General features: G+C 49.3%; 1 protein-coding gene across 1 annotated transcript; it reads right to left on the reverse strand.

Moving 5' to 3' along the window:
* Positions 1–824: 824 nt before the first annotated feature.
* On the reverse strand, positions 825–10,893 carry tnxba (tenascin XBa). The gene is made up of 16 exons (XM_056592316.1): positions 10,878–10,893; positions 10,230–10,432; positions 9,593–9,968; positions 8,898–9,025; positions 7,001–7,694; positions 6,808–6,930; positions 6,545–6,688; positions 6,048–6,167; positions 5,568–5,723; positions 5,273–5,385; positions 4,082–4,214; positions 3,376–3,527; positions 2,719–2,815; positions 2,117–2,278; positions 1,071–1,234; positions 825–926 (listed from the first exon to the last, which is right to left on the reverse strand). Exons 1-16 carry the CDS (start codon positions 10,891–10,893, stop codon positions 825–827), a joined length of 2,883 nt encoding a protein of 960 aa, XP_056448291.1.
* Positions 10,894–14,228: the final 3,335 nt, after the last annotated feature.

Here is a 14,228-nt window from a genome sequence, read left to right on the forward strand (position 1 = left end):
ATAAAAAAACACACAATATAACTTCATATTGAACTCATTTCATTTGGTAGAATTCCATGAGGTAATTATTGCAAAAAAGTATTTTATTGGTATTTTATTGTTGTTTATATTTGATTTACTCTTTATTTAAATTTTAGATAGTACGTCGATGTACCTCATTTGGACCTTTTGAAGGTCATTAAAACACCAGAGTTGATGAATGACTTGAGACGGTGTTTACAAGAGAACCAACGAGAACACACAACAAGGAGACGAGAAGCCCTGACGCCCAGAAACTCTTGGTTTTATTCATCACAATCTGCGATCCAGAGGACAAAATGAACTGCATCACAATGGGGTTGGGTGCTCATGGAAACACTTTCTACAACAAAGTCACAAAGTATGTGTGGAGTTCGAGCCGGAACGAAACAGACAAAACACAGAGTGAAACATAAAATCAATAATAAAAAAAAAGACGTTTATCTTTTCTGTTTTGTAAAAAAAATAGTAACTGATGTTGACACAGCAAAAAGAAAGCAAAACAAACTTGGCATGCAGCTGTCAAAATACTGTTTAATATGCAGAAGGCGGACCTTAACCGTGTGTATAATGAGGGGAGGCGGAGCCTAACCATGTGTATTACGAGGGGAGGCGGAGCCTATCCATGTGTGAGGGAAAGAGGCAGAGCTTAACCATGTGTATTATGAGGGGAATAGGCGGAGCTTCACCAAATGTATTATGTGGGGAGGCGTGGCTTAATTGTGTGTATTATGAGGGGAAGAGGCGGAGCTTAACCATGTGAATTATGAGGGGAGGCGGACCTTAACCGCTAGTATCAGACGGCCTCAGCCTTGGGCAGTGGACGGGGAGAAGGCGGCCGGTCGGATCTTCATCTCAGTGGAAGGTAGAGAAGAGTCTTTACCCTTCCAGTCGATCCACACCACGCCCTGACGGGAAGGAGAGACACAGAAGACGTCAGAAACTCCTAACGCTAACCCCTTCCTTAACCCTATCCCTGCTTGAACCCGACCAGACTCCACCCCCATCCTCTCTCCGTCCCCCCCCCCCCCCCGTTGGTGGACGAGGTGTACCTGGTTGTTGGAGCTGACGCCGTAGAGCCCGTTCAGGTTGGTCTTGTAGCAGTTCTTGTACCACCAGCCCCCCATGTAGGCCCGGGCGCAGTGGATCCCCAGGGGGTCGGGGTCCTGGTCGTGGGTGGAGAACGGCCGGCCGTTGTGGTACTTCATGGAGTCCCCTGGGGATGGAGAGGGTTCAGCGAGACGGCAGTGAGGGAGTGAGGCCTCGGGTATTCAACACATCTCCTCCTGGTGCCAGCGGACTAGCTCTAAACATCTGCTCAAGAGTAGCTTACCCTCAAAAATAGCAGTTAGCATCATGTAGCATCATATTATCCTAGCTATCCCTGTTGTATACGGGGAATGACCAGGCAAACAAATCTGTATCAGTTCATCTAGATCCTGCATAGCTCCCCCCTTAGCCTCCCCCCCCTCCTAGGCACTCCTGGCACTTAAAGATAGTTCTCAGCATCGTGTAGCATCTTATCCCTGCTTTCTCGGTTGTGCACGGGGAATGGGTTAACCTCGTGATGGTTAGTGCTTGGTACTTGGTTCTATGAACATCCTTACTGTACCCACAGAGATATATATATTTTTCTCTTTCTTCTGACGAATCTACTTAGGCCTAAAACATTTTTTTGTTTGGTTCCGGTTTCCGACCGACCCTGTCAATTTATGTGCGACCCAAATTATTTTATGAGCTTTATAAAAAAAAAAGAAATATATATATATTCTTTTTTTTTTTTTGGCAAACTATAATTACGTTTTGGTACAGCACCTCTTCATTCTGTACAAGGATCAGCGAATTTTCTCGTTTTTAAATGAAAACAACCTACCTATCATTCGCTGCCGCTGGAAAAAATTAAATAAATAAATAAAATAAATTCCCTACCTACCCATGACCTCAACTGACAACCAACAGGAGCCATACTTTTTTTTTTTAGGCGTTATTTTAATTCTCTTTGGGTGAAAGCGTGAGGGCCGAGGGCCAAACGCCCCTGGAGGTGAGTGTGGACGAGCAGCTGTTTCCCAGCAGTGATCCAGATGTTTGTCGTCCCCACCTGCGGTGCCGGTGAACCCCGACAGCTGGAGGCTGTAATGGTTCTCCTCCGAGGCCACGCTGAAGGTGGAGTAGTGGGCGTAGGCCGTCTCGTTCTCTGCCCGCAGCTCCACCCTCATGGCCATGGAGCCCGCCTGGGTCAGGTGGTGCAGGAGCTCGTTACCTGGTGGAGGCAATGCCGCGTGGATCAAAGGTGGAGCAGAGGGAGTCACTAACAGTGTAATGTGGAGACACTAAAGGGTGGAGTCACTAACAGTGTAATGTGGAGACACTAAAGGGTGGAGTAACTAACAGTGTAATGTGGAGACACTGAATGGTGGAGTAACTAACAGTGTAATGTGGAGACACTGAAGGGTGGAGTAACTAACAGTGTAATGTGGAGACACTGAAGGGTGGAGTAACTAACAGTGTAATGTGGAGACACTGAAGGGTAACTAACAGTGTAACGACCATACGGGTGGAGTAACTAACAGTGTAACGACCATACGGGTGGAGTAACTTACAGTGTAACGACCATACGGGTGGAGTAACTAACATTGTGACGACCATACGGGTGGAGTAACTGACATTGTGACGACCATACGGGTGTAGCTCTAGACGTACCGAGCCAGAACTCCTGGCTGACGTTCCCAAAGCCCACTCTGTACTCGCTCCAGCTCCTGTAGAAGTCAGTGTTCCCGTTCATCCTCCTCTGGAACACCTGGGAGACAGACGGACAGGGGGGGAGGAGGGGGGGGGGATAACGTGAGGACCAGAGGGGGAGGGGGGTGAGGATAGACAGGGGGTGAGGAGGGGGGTGAGGACCAGAGGGGGAGGGGGGTGAGGACCAGAGGGGGAGGGGGGGAGGGGGGTGAGGACAGACAGGGGGTGAGGAGGGGGTGAGGAGAGACCAGAGGGGGAGGGGGGTGAGGACAGACAGGGGGTGAGGAGAGACCAGAGGGGGGGAGGGGGGTGAGACCCAGGGGGTGAGGAGGGGGGGGGACAGATGGGGAAGGGGGTGAGGAGGGGGACGACAACGACAGAGACCCAGGGGGGTGAGGGGGGGTGAGGACCAGAGGGGGAGGGGGGTGAGACCCAGGGGGTGAGGAGGGGGACGGACAGATGGGGAAGGGGGTGAGGAGGGGGACGACGACGACAGAGACCCAGGGGGGTGAGGGGGGATGAGACCCAGGGGGTGAGCAGGGGGGAGGGGGGTGAGGAGGGGGTGAGGACCAGAGGGGGAGGGGGGTGAGGGGGGGTTCGGAGCGGGTTCGGCCTCACCGTCCAGCCGCCGCCGTCGGTCTCCATGTCGCAGTAGACCCGCTGGGCTCCGCCCTCCCTCCCCAGGGGGTATATGTCCGCCTCGCCCGACGGCCGCGCCCCGTTCTGCAGCTCCTCGGAGCAGTCCGCCGGAGACGGGTACCGCAGCGTCCCTGGGGCGGAGGAACCGTGTGAGCTGGGGGTCGTCACGCAACGAGGACGACACAGGGCGGGTTCTGTAGTTTACGTTCATATGAAGTTATCAAGCTCCTGCTCTCCTTCCAATCGGAGCCACAGGTGAGGCCACAACTATAACTAGGAGACCAGGAGTGCAGAACAGAGAAGAAATGTGTTTGATTTAGAAGGGAGGCATGGGGCTCAGGAGGTCGAGCCGCTTGGCTGGTGACAGGTGGGTTGCTGGTTCGATCCCCGGAGTGCCGAGGTGTCCCAGAGCGAGACACCTTACCCTGACTGCTCCTGACCAGCTGGCTGCCGCCCTGCTAATTGGCTCCGCCAGCGTTATGTGAATGCGTGTGTGAATGTTGGGCAGTATTTTAAAGCGCTTTGGGTGACCTATGGTTAGAAAAGCGCTGTATAAATGCAGTACATTTACCACTGAGTTAGTTATCGAGGCCATGGAAGAATCAGAATGTTGTGGTCGCCTTGGCTGCCGGTTCCAGACCCAGTGGAACTCAGGCCCCGGAACATGAACACATCACTGTAGTACCTGTTACAAACTCTGAGGTCACAACGGAGGTGTAGAGGCCGTCCCTCTCCCCCTGAACCAAGACCACGTAGCGGCTCGCGGGCTGCAGCCTAGTGAGCCGGTACTCTGTGACGGTAGGGTCCAAGATCACCTCCTGAAACACACACCATCCTCCCATTAGGCTGGGTCACACAAGAGGTAGGAGGGCCTCCTACATGGTAGGTCCTACTATAGCTGAGACTCCTCCTACTACATGGTAGGTCATACTATAGCTGTGACTCCTCCTACTACATGGTAGGTCCTACTATAGCTGAGACTCCTCCTACTACATGGTAGGTCCTACTATAGCTGAGACTCCTCCTGAGTCCTACTACATGGTAGGTCATACTATAGCTGTGACTCCTCTACACTACATGGTAGGTCCTACTATAGCTGTGACTCCTCTACACTACATGGTAGGTCTTCTTATAGTTGTGACTCCTCCTACTACATGGTAGGTCTTCTTATAGCTGTGACTCCTCCTACTACATGGTAGGTCTTCTTATAGCTGTGACTCCTCCTACTACATGGTAGGTCTTCTTATAGCTGTGACTCCTCCTACTACATGGTAGGTCTTACTATAGCTGTGACTCCTCTACACTACATGGTAGGTCCTACTATAGCTGTGACTCCTCTACACTACATGGTAGGTCTTCTTATAGCTGTGACTCCTCTACACTACATGGTAGGTCTTCTTATAGCTGTGACTCCTCCTACTACATGGTAGGTCTTCTTATAGCTGTGACTCCTCCTACTACATGGTAGGTCTTCTTATAGCTGTGTCTCCTCCTACTACATGGTAGGTCTTCTTATAGCTGTGACTCCTCTACACTACATGGTAGGTCTTCTTATAGCTGTGACTCCTCCTACTACATGGTAGGTCTTCTTATAGCTGTGACTCCTCCTACTACATGGTAGGTCTTACTATAGCTGTGACTCCTCTACACTACATGGTAGGTCCTACTATAGCTGTGACTCCTCTACACTACATGGTAGGTCTTCTTATAGCTGTGACTCCTCTACACTACATGGTAGGTCTTCTTATAGCTGTGACTCCTCCTACTACATGGTAGGTCTTCTTATAGCTGTGACTCCTCCTACTACATGGTAGGTCTTCTTATAGCTGTGTCTCCTCTACACTACATGGTAGGCCCTCCTTCAGCCGGGCCTCACCTTGCTCTCCTCTCCTACTACATGGTAGGTTATCCTGTAACGTTGGTAGGAGATGCTGGAAGTTTTCCACGTGATGACAGCAGAACGCGGGCCTAACGCGCTGGGCTTCACCGCTGGGGAGCACAATATGAAATGCAACAAGTAATAAAATGTACAACAATTCACAATATAGTAAAATCATAACACCGTTTCTACATCATTATAATACACAATACAGTAATATCATCATGTAGCCCACTATAATACAGTAGTAACATAGTAATGATATAATAGATAACGGACTCCAGTGACTCACTGCTGGCGGTGGTGAAGGTGGTGGAAACGGCTTGGCTCTGGAAGCTGTTCTTCTGGCTCAGAGCCTTCACCCTGTACACCGTCCCCCTCTGCAGAGCCCTCAGCTGGTGCTCCACGGCCCGGCCCGACACCATCACCGTCACCGTCACGTTAGGGACTGACGGGGGATCACTCAGAGTTCACAGAGACTCTGCACAGCCTCCCCCCTAACCCTCCCACCCCTGCTACTCACTTATTGTACGTTGTACGTCCTGACACTTAAGAACAGTACTTAGCATTGTGCAGCATCGTTTCCTAGCTAGCATTCTTGTATACGGGAATGAGTATCCTAGCGATTGTTAGTGCTTGGCACTTGGTTCCATGAGCATCCTTACTGTACCAACAGAGACATAGTGTTGTTTCTCAAATTCTTGTAAGTCGATTTTGATAAAAGAGTCTGCTCAGTGCCCTGAATGTATATTCAAAGGATCTCCAAACTCACTCTTGGCCGACTCGTAGCTGATGATGAAGCGATCCACTCTCCCCGGGCTCGGCGTCCACCGTAGCAGAGCTCTGGTGTCCGTCACATCCACCACTCTGAACTGCAACGGAGGGGCGGGCACTGCAGGGAGAGGATATAGATGGGGTCAATTCAACGTTCTCAAAGACCAAGACACACATCATGGTTGGCTTATGGTACCGGGCAACGCTGAACTATGTCTGGGCAAAGAGATTTGGTACCAGGTGAGGGTGTGCTATGTCTGGTACACTAGCTATGGTACCAGGTGAGGGCATACTATGTCTGGTACAGTAGCGTATGGTACCAGGTGAGGGTGTGCTGTGTCTGGTACACTAGCTATGGTTCCAGGTGAGGGTGTGCTATGTCTGCTGCAGTAGTTTATGGTAGCAGGTGAGGGTGTACTATGTACAGTAGCTTATGGTACCAGGTTAGGATATGCTATGTCTGGTCCAGGAGCAGGTTGAGGTGAACTTGTGTACCAGTGGTGATGTGGGATGTGAGGGCATCACTCTGGGAGTGTCCTTGGCTGGTTGTCACGGCGATGATGTAGGAGGACCCGGCACCCAAATGGGACAGGACAACATGGGAATGCTGGAACTCCACCGCCTCAAAGCTGCTCTCGCCTGGCAGGATGAGACACACACAGAGGCTTCTATTGAATCAGGAACAGTGAACAGCCATGGAATGAGGGGTTTTCATATCGAGGTGGGTAATACTGAATGAAGCAACAACTTTACCAAACCTGTAATGGAGTTGGTGTATGTGACCCTGAAGCCGGTGAAGGCGCTCTTGGGTTTAGACCAGGAGACCGTGACAGACGACTCGGTCACGTTGCTGAACACCATCTCCGTCGGCGGCTCAGGCCCTGGGGAAACATCAAGGCGTGTTAGCGTGTGTGTGGCTTTATTTGAGTAACCCATGATGGAGACTTTTACCTGTAGTAATGGATGTCCTGTGGATCTTGGACCTTCTCCCAGAGGCTGTGCCGAATATCTGCAGGAGGTAGCGTGTGTTTGCCTGGAGGTGGTCGAAGTCCACCGCACGTACATTCCCAGGAAGAACCAGGGAGATTCTCTGCTCCTCTGCTTTTCCTCTGGAGCCGGTGGCTTTAGCCGAAGAAGCCGTTGCGTCCGCGTTTTCCTTCAGCGCCTGCCCTGCCGTCGTGTTCTTTGAGACGGTGGTTGCCATGTCGTCAATGCCCGGTTGTCCGTCCGCTGCCTCTTCGTCTACTGTTCCCTCAGCCTCCATCCTCTGCTCTCTCCTGATCACAGTAAAGTTCTTGAACATCCCTGCTGGAGCCGACCATGTGAGGGTGAAGCTGTACGAGGACACGTTGGAGACCTTCACAGAACCCAGACCCCCTCCGGATTTCCTGCTTGTGTGCTGTTGTGTTGCCGTATCCCCGGTTACCTGGACGAGCGTCTCCTTAGCGGACGCCTCTCCATGTTCTACACTGGTCACGTTCACTGAAGTCTGGCTCTTCTGTGTACCTTTTGCTTTCCCGGAGCCAACCTTGCTTGTCTGAGTTTTGGCAGCCTTTCCATCCCCGTGTGACTTGATCACCGCTGTATGGTTGGCTGTGGGCGTGGGCTTGTCTTTGGCGCTCAGTGTAGCGTTGGTTGTAGAAGACTTTGTAACCAAAAACTGATCGACTGGAGTGTCTTTGGTTGACTTTGCATCAGCAGACTGATTGACTAAAGTTGTCAAATCACTTGTCAAAACTGAAGTTGCAGACTTGTCTTTGGTGATCGTTGTTGTACCCCTGCCTGTCGCAGGCTTTGTGACTCTAGACTGAGTAGTCCTAACCTCTGTAAGAATGTTAGTTTCTGTGTTAGGCTTCAAATCGCTCAATGTTTTAAGTGAAGTCTTCTGACTGACCGAAGTTGTTGGCTTGTCTTTGCTGTCAGTGGTACCAGTGTTTTTCACCGTTTTGGATGCGGTTGAAACCACTGTTTTAACACCACTTGAATGGGTTTTAACTGAAGTTATATGATCGACTGCAGACACTTGCTTATCTTTGCCTGTGGTGTTACCACCAGTGGCGTTTTTTGTTGCCGTGGAGAGCACTGTTTTAGCCACTGTGAGAGCAGGCTTAACATCACTTGTATGTGTTTTAACTGAGGTTATCTGATCGACTGCAGACACTTGCTTTTCTTTGCCTGTTGTGTTACCACCAGCAACTTTTTTTGTTGCCGTGGAGAGCACTGTTTTAGCCAATGTGAGGGCAGGCTTAACATCACTTGAAAGTGTTTTCACTGAAGCAGTCTGCTTGTCTTTACCGGCAGTGGTTCTACTTAAAATAGCTTTCCCAGAGCTGATCTTGGTCGTTTGAGTCTTTTTGTTATCAACAGTCTGCACCACATGTGAATTGTTAACACTCCCGGTTTTGACCTCTTTAATCAGTGTATGGGCAGATGATTGGGTGACATCTTTCTCAGCCAGTGTGGAAGGATGTAGGGACTTCTTCACGTCAGATGTTTCAATGGCCTTGGTCAAAAGAGTCTGAACTTTGGCAGTACCATTGGTCACTTCCTGAGCCCCCAATGTCACATTTGTCTGTGGCTGGTCTTGCAGCTGGCCAGCGGTAGCATGTGCTTTAGCCATGACCCCTTCTTTCATCATCACCTGTTTGGCTTCAGATTTGGGTGGGAGTTCTTTGCTGGCCAGGACCTTAGTTCTCCCTGTACGGGCCTCCTCCTGCTTCGTGCCCTTGTGTTTCAGAAGAACCTGACCCACGGTCAGCTGGACAGACTTTCTGGCGCTTGCAGAGTTTTTGGTATTTATTTTGACAGCGGTAGTCTCTTGTCTTGCTTGGGTTTTCACTGTGCTCACCTTCCCAGGTTTGGCCAGAGTTAGAGTCTGCTCTTTTTTCTGAGAAAGCGTTTGCTCTGCCTTTGTGTTCTTGTCCTGGGGTATCTTCACCATCTCTACGTTCGTCTTGACCTTCCCTTTGTCCCCTTCTGAAATATAACAACAGCAACTGAGTTTGAGGAATGCGTGAACCATTTTCACTGTGATGACTTTAAAAAACAATTAACTTCATGGAAATATTTCAGGGTTTTATGGCGAAGCCAGTTACGGACTCACTTGTTTCACAGTTGACTCCAGGAGCACACCTACTGCAGTCAGGGCTTTGGAACCCCACCGAACACACACATCTCCCCATCTCACATTCACCATTTCCATTACATTCGTTTGGACACTTCCCTGGATGGAAAGAAAAGAAGACAAGCAGCACATGAGTATTTAAAGTGACAATGAGCAGAATTAAGAAAACACCAACGCAAACATGTTTTCTCTTTACTTGCTATGTTTGCGGGCGGTCAACAACCAGCATCCTGAGCCAACACGTTAGAGTCGTGTCACAACTCATTCCCTTTATTTACCTTTTTACAAATGCAGTAGATCATTTTACTTTGCTTAAATATAATAATATATTAGTAAATCTTACACATTATGACTTTAAAAGCGAACACATGCAAAACATTCATGAAGAAAGCGTGTGTTAAAGAGGACTCCATCCGTACGTTGACCTTTCAGAGCGGTCATCTCCTTCTCCAGTCGCTCTACACGTATCCTCAGAGCCTCCATCTCAGCCTGGCAGCTCTCGGAGCAGCCTGCAGGCACAAGGCTGATCTTATGGGTCACCACCAGGGGAGAGCCAGGCTTCAGCTTCACCTCCTGCTCCGTGGTGTGGACGCCGTCACACTTCTCGCTGGTCCCGGCGTCCTTCGGCCCACTGGTCACCGCGGGCGTTTTGATGGCTTTGGCAGACCTCACATTACTGGTTGAGGTCTGATTGACTGAGGTCGTCGACCTGTCCTTGCTGGCTGGTTTAGTTATTATAAGGCCGGGCTTCTCTGTGACGGCCTCACTTGAAGGTGTGTGCGTCGACTGAACTCCCTGAAAGACGGTTGGGTCGGAAATGCTGATTGCAGGAGATTTGATCGAGGTGGTTTGATTTGTTGAAGCTGTAGGCTTGTCTTTAGCGGTTTTGGTGGCACCATCTGTGACAGCAGCAACAAGTTTGTTTTTAATGATTTTGACATCACGAGTGGGAGGAGTTCTGGTCTTATTAATGGCGTGCTTGTCCTTAATGGCCGCTGGCAGTGTCTTTGGTGAGGTTGAAGGGAGGGCGTGGCTTAACGCGGACGCTTTCTTCACCTTCGTGGTCTTTGTCCCGTTGACCACCACAGGTTTCTGCCTGACCATCAGGGGGGTGGGAGTTGTTTGGTCTGCTACATTTGGCTTTGGGGAGGCCAGAGTGGTCTGTTTGGCAAGAGCGGGAATGTATTTCAAGATAGAAGGGGTGACAGTGGCATCGGATTTGATCGTGTCACTTCCTGTGGAGTTCCTCTTCTCGTTGGCTGGGGTGTGACGGGCGGGGACAGAAGTGATGAGCAGGACAAGACAGAGAGAGAGCAGCATTTTGAAACAGAAGCAGATATCCTCTGGAGGCCTCGGGTATATGAACACAAGGACAAGTTCCGTCCAGTATATGTCCTCTGTGTTACAGCAAGCGGGAGTCTTTCCTAGAGGAGAATTCAGAAAGAAAGAAAAGTCAAACTTGGTGGAAGCAGACGGTTTCATTTCAGAAAAGTCGTTTTTTTGTGAACCACCCAGCTCTAGGCGTATACAGAGCCCCCATTCACTACTGACCTCACCGACCACATCATGCACACCACCACTGACACACTCTCTTGATTAACCCATCTCAGCAGATCTAACTCTACTCACCTTAACCCTAACCCTACTAACCCCACTCACACTAACCCTACTAACCTTAACCCAACTAACCCTACTCCTAATTACCTCCCAGCAGATTCATGGTTGAGGCCCAGATTAATGGCAGGTTTAGACTGAAGTTTAGACTCATTAGGAAATCTATTTATCCTGTTTATAATTTCCCATTCTGTAATCAAAGCTTTTAGGGCCACCAAGCACAATGATATCTTCACTCAAACATCCGGTGACATTCATCGCTCGTGGACCGCTAGACAAACACCCCTCGAGTGTTTCCAATAGCGACCACTGTGCATCGATTCACCGGCGATATTGGAGTGAGTAAAGTAAATCTCCATAGAGCGGCGGTTTGAGCAGGTAGGAGAGAGGGCTGTAGGGTCTGTAGAGAGGCCCAACAGAGCCCTCCTGTATCAGCAGAGCACACTGCCTCTTTCACCCACATAACCCCCTCACACATCCACAACTCACCAAGGAGGCAAGCCGTCCATCAGGTGGAGACTGGATACTCCTGTACATTCACACTACTCTACTGTACTGTGTATGGATGCTACCTCAACTAGATCCCAACGGGTGCATTGGGAATGCGGAAATGGGATGTATGGATGAATTGGTTTAATCAACTCATTTCGGTCAGGGTCGTCACTAAAACAGAATATTTTCAGTATTTCGTTATCTTTGTCATTCACTTCAGAATTGTAATAATTTTTGCAACCCAATTGTAGGATTGTTGCTATTCATGCATGTCAATAAATTAACTTTTTAACCATAGCTTAACCTTTTTATTTAAATATTTTAAATATTATTTTGGGGCTTATTCATACCCAACATTTTGCAATTGTATTATATGTAGTTTCCTTCAATTAAGTCATTCAATGCTATTCAATTCATTAATCAAATGGGAATTACTGAAAATTAAAAATAAAATTTGTACGCAATCTAACGCATAGGACATGACAAAATACACATGCACATTGAAATACAGTATGGGTACCAGAGTAATACCACAGTAATAAACAGTAATTCAACAGTTTCACCATAGTAATCCCACAGTAATCCCCCAGTAATACCCCAGTAATACCAGAGTAATACCACAGTAGTACCACAGTAATATCACAGTAATATCACAGCAATAGATAGTAATAGCACAGTTTAACCACCGTTTTACCGCAGTAGTACCACAGCAATGCAAGTTATAGCACAGTAATACACAGGTTTACCACAGTAGTACACTGTTGTACCCCAGTAACACCACAGCAATACAAGTTTTACCACAATAATACCCAGTAATACACAGCTTTACCCCAGTAATAGCAGAAACATGCGTGAGAACGGCTGACCTACTGGGAGGTGGAGGCTCTAGGTGTGCCGGTCTGCTCCCTCCACGGACTGAAGCTCACTGAGACCTGCTGGAGCCGAGGGGGAGAAGAGCAGCGGGAAGGGGAGAACCTGAACGAGTGCCCTCACTGAAGACCCCCCACCACCTGCACCACCCCCACCACCTCCACCTCCCCCACCACCTCCACCTCCCTCACCACCTCCACCTCCCCTCACCACCTCCTCTTACCGCATCACCACCTCCTCTATCCCCACCACCTCCTCTATCCCCACCACCTCAAGGTTGTCACCTTAAGCAGACATCCATAGTTAAAGCATCCATGCCTCGTTAAGGCAGACCTGCCTAGTTAATGCAGACATCTCTAATTAAAGCAGGCCTGCCTAGTTAATGCAGACATCTCTAGTTAAAGCGGATCTCCCTAGTTAAGGCAGACCTGCCTAGTTAATGCAGACATCCCTAGTTAAAGCAGGTCTCCCTAGTTAAGGAAGACATCCCTAGTTCAAGCAGATCTCCCTAGTTAAGGCGGACCTCCCTAGTTAAGGCAGATCTCCCTAGTTAAGGCGGACCTCCCTAGTTCAAGCAGATCTCCCTAGTTAAGGCGGACCTCCCTAGTTAAGGCAGATCTCCCTAGTTAAGGCGGACCTCCCTAGTTAAGACAGATCTCCCTAGTTAAGGCAGATCTCCCTAGTTAAGGCAGACATCCCTAGTTAAGACAGATCTACCTAGTTAAGCAGACATCCTTGACGCCTATTCGACCTCTGGTTGAATGCAGCCCCTCAGAGGTCCGGTTCATCTGACTACGTATAGTTTAACACTGCGTGTATTCAGCCCTGATTCTGGGGGACAGGGCCCTCTCTCCAGATGAATGGGGGGTCTGTGTGCGCTAATGCGATGTGGCTACGTGGGAGTTATGTAAGGAACCAAATATCAGTCAAGGACTGCTGTGTGAGGACACCCGGCACCAACCTTCTGGGAACCACATGAAGACAAGTCAGCGGGACAGCGTCCACACAAACACACACCAGCAACACGTCCTTGAACCTAACCATTCATGTGCCTGTTTATGTTTCAGACGCGCAGGTACAAGTACACAGGTCCACACCAACATGCAACCATCCGTAATAAGATCATTTATTTACATGCTATCGTTGTCTGCAGCCTAATGATCCCTCTCCACGGAGGTTGAAGAGACTCCTCATTCATGAGAGACACCAGGGTTCTCCACCTTCCATGTGAAGCCAGGGACATACATGTGGTCCGATTAGTGTCATATGGCGGTGATGGGGGACTTCAATGGAACCACCCCTCTGGCACGGACCATGTGGTCTTCCTTTGGTGTTGATGATGGACAAGATGACCTCACAGGAAGGAACACCTCTAAAGGCATATCATTGGAGTCTGAACTCAAAGATGGGTGGTCTCCCTGGCATCGCTGCCCCTGTCTGGCAGCAATGTACCGCTCAGCCTGACTTACTCTCTGATCCAGGATCACTGGTACTACCTCAGTCCTCATATACTGATCCAGGATCAGTGATGCTACCCCAGTCTTACTCTCTGATCCACGATCACTGATACTGCCTCAGTCCTCATATACTGATCCAGGATCAGTGATACTACCCCAGTCTTACTCTCTGATCCAGGATCACTGGTACTACCTCAGTCCTCATATACTGATCCAGGATCAGTGATACTACCCCAGTCTTACCCTCTGATCCAGGATCACTGATACTGCCTCAGTCTTACTTCAGGCTCTGATCCAGGATCAGTGATATTCCCTCAGTCTGAGGATAACTGAGATGTGAAGTCGATGCTTTAGAGTTCATAACCCCGTTAGATTCAGTGATAATTTTGCTCTAGCATGGATCAGACACATTTGGATCCGTCACGTTTGGGAGAACATCCACATTCAGGATTTTAATGAATCAATCCCAAACCATCCGTACTTAACATTTACTTTGTCAGCAGCACCTAAAGCGTCCTAGGGCCTTTCTGAAGCCCAGGTAGCATTTGGCACCAGTGCCATGCTACGGGCATTGCTGAGGTGAAATATGTGATGTGTGTTTACCTTTATTGATTCAAGTGTT

This window comes from Gadus chalcogrammus, chromosome 6 (assembly GCF_026213295.1).
Source record: "Gadus chalcogrammus isolate NIFS_2021 chromosome 6, NIFS_Gcha_1.0, whole genome shotgun sequence".
NCBI classification, from domain to species: Eukaryota; Metazoa; Chordata; class Actinopteri; order Gadiformes; family Gadidae; genus Gadus; species Gadus chalcogrammus.

Coding starts and splice junctions, on each gene's coding strand:
- tnxba (XM_056592316.1), bottom strand. Junction 5,386..5,567: donor CACCTTCACCACCGCCAGCA/GTGAGTCACTGG, acceptor TGTGCTCCCCAG/CGGTGAAGCCCAGCGCGTTA. Junction 927..1,070: donor GCGTCAGCTCCAACAACCAG/GTACACCTCGTC, acceptor CCTTCCCGTCAG/GGCGTGGTGTGGATCGACTG.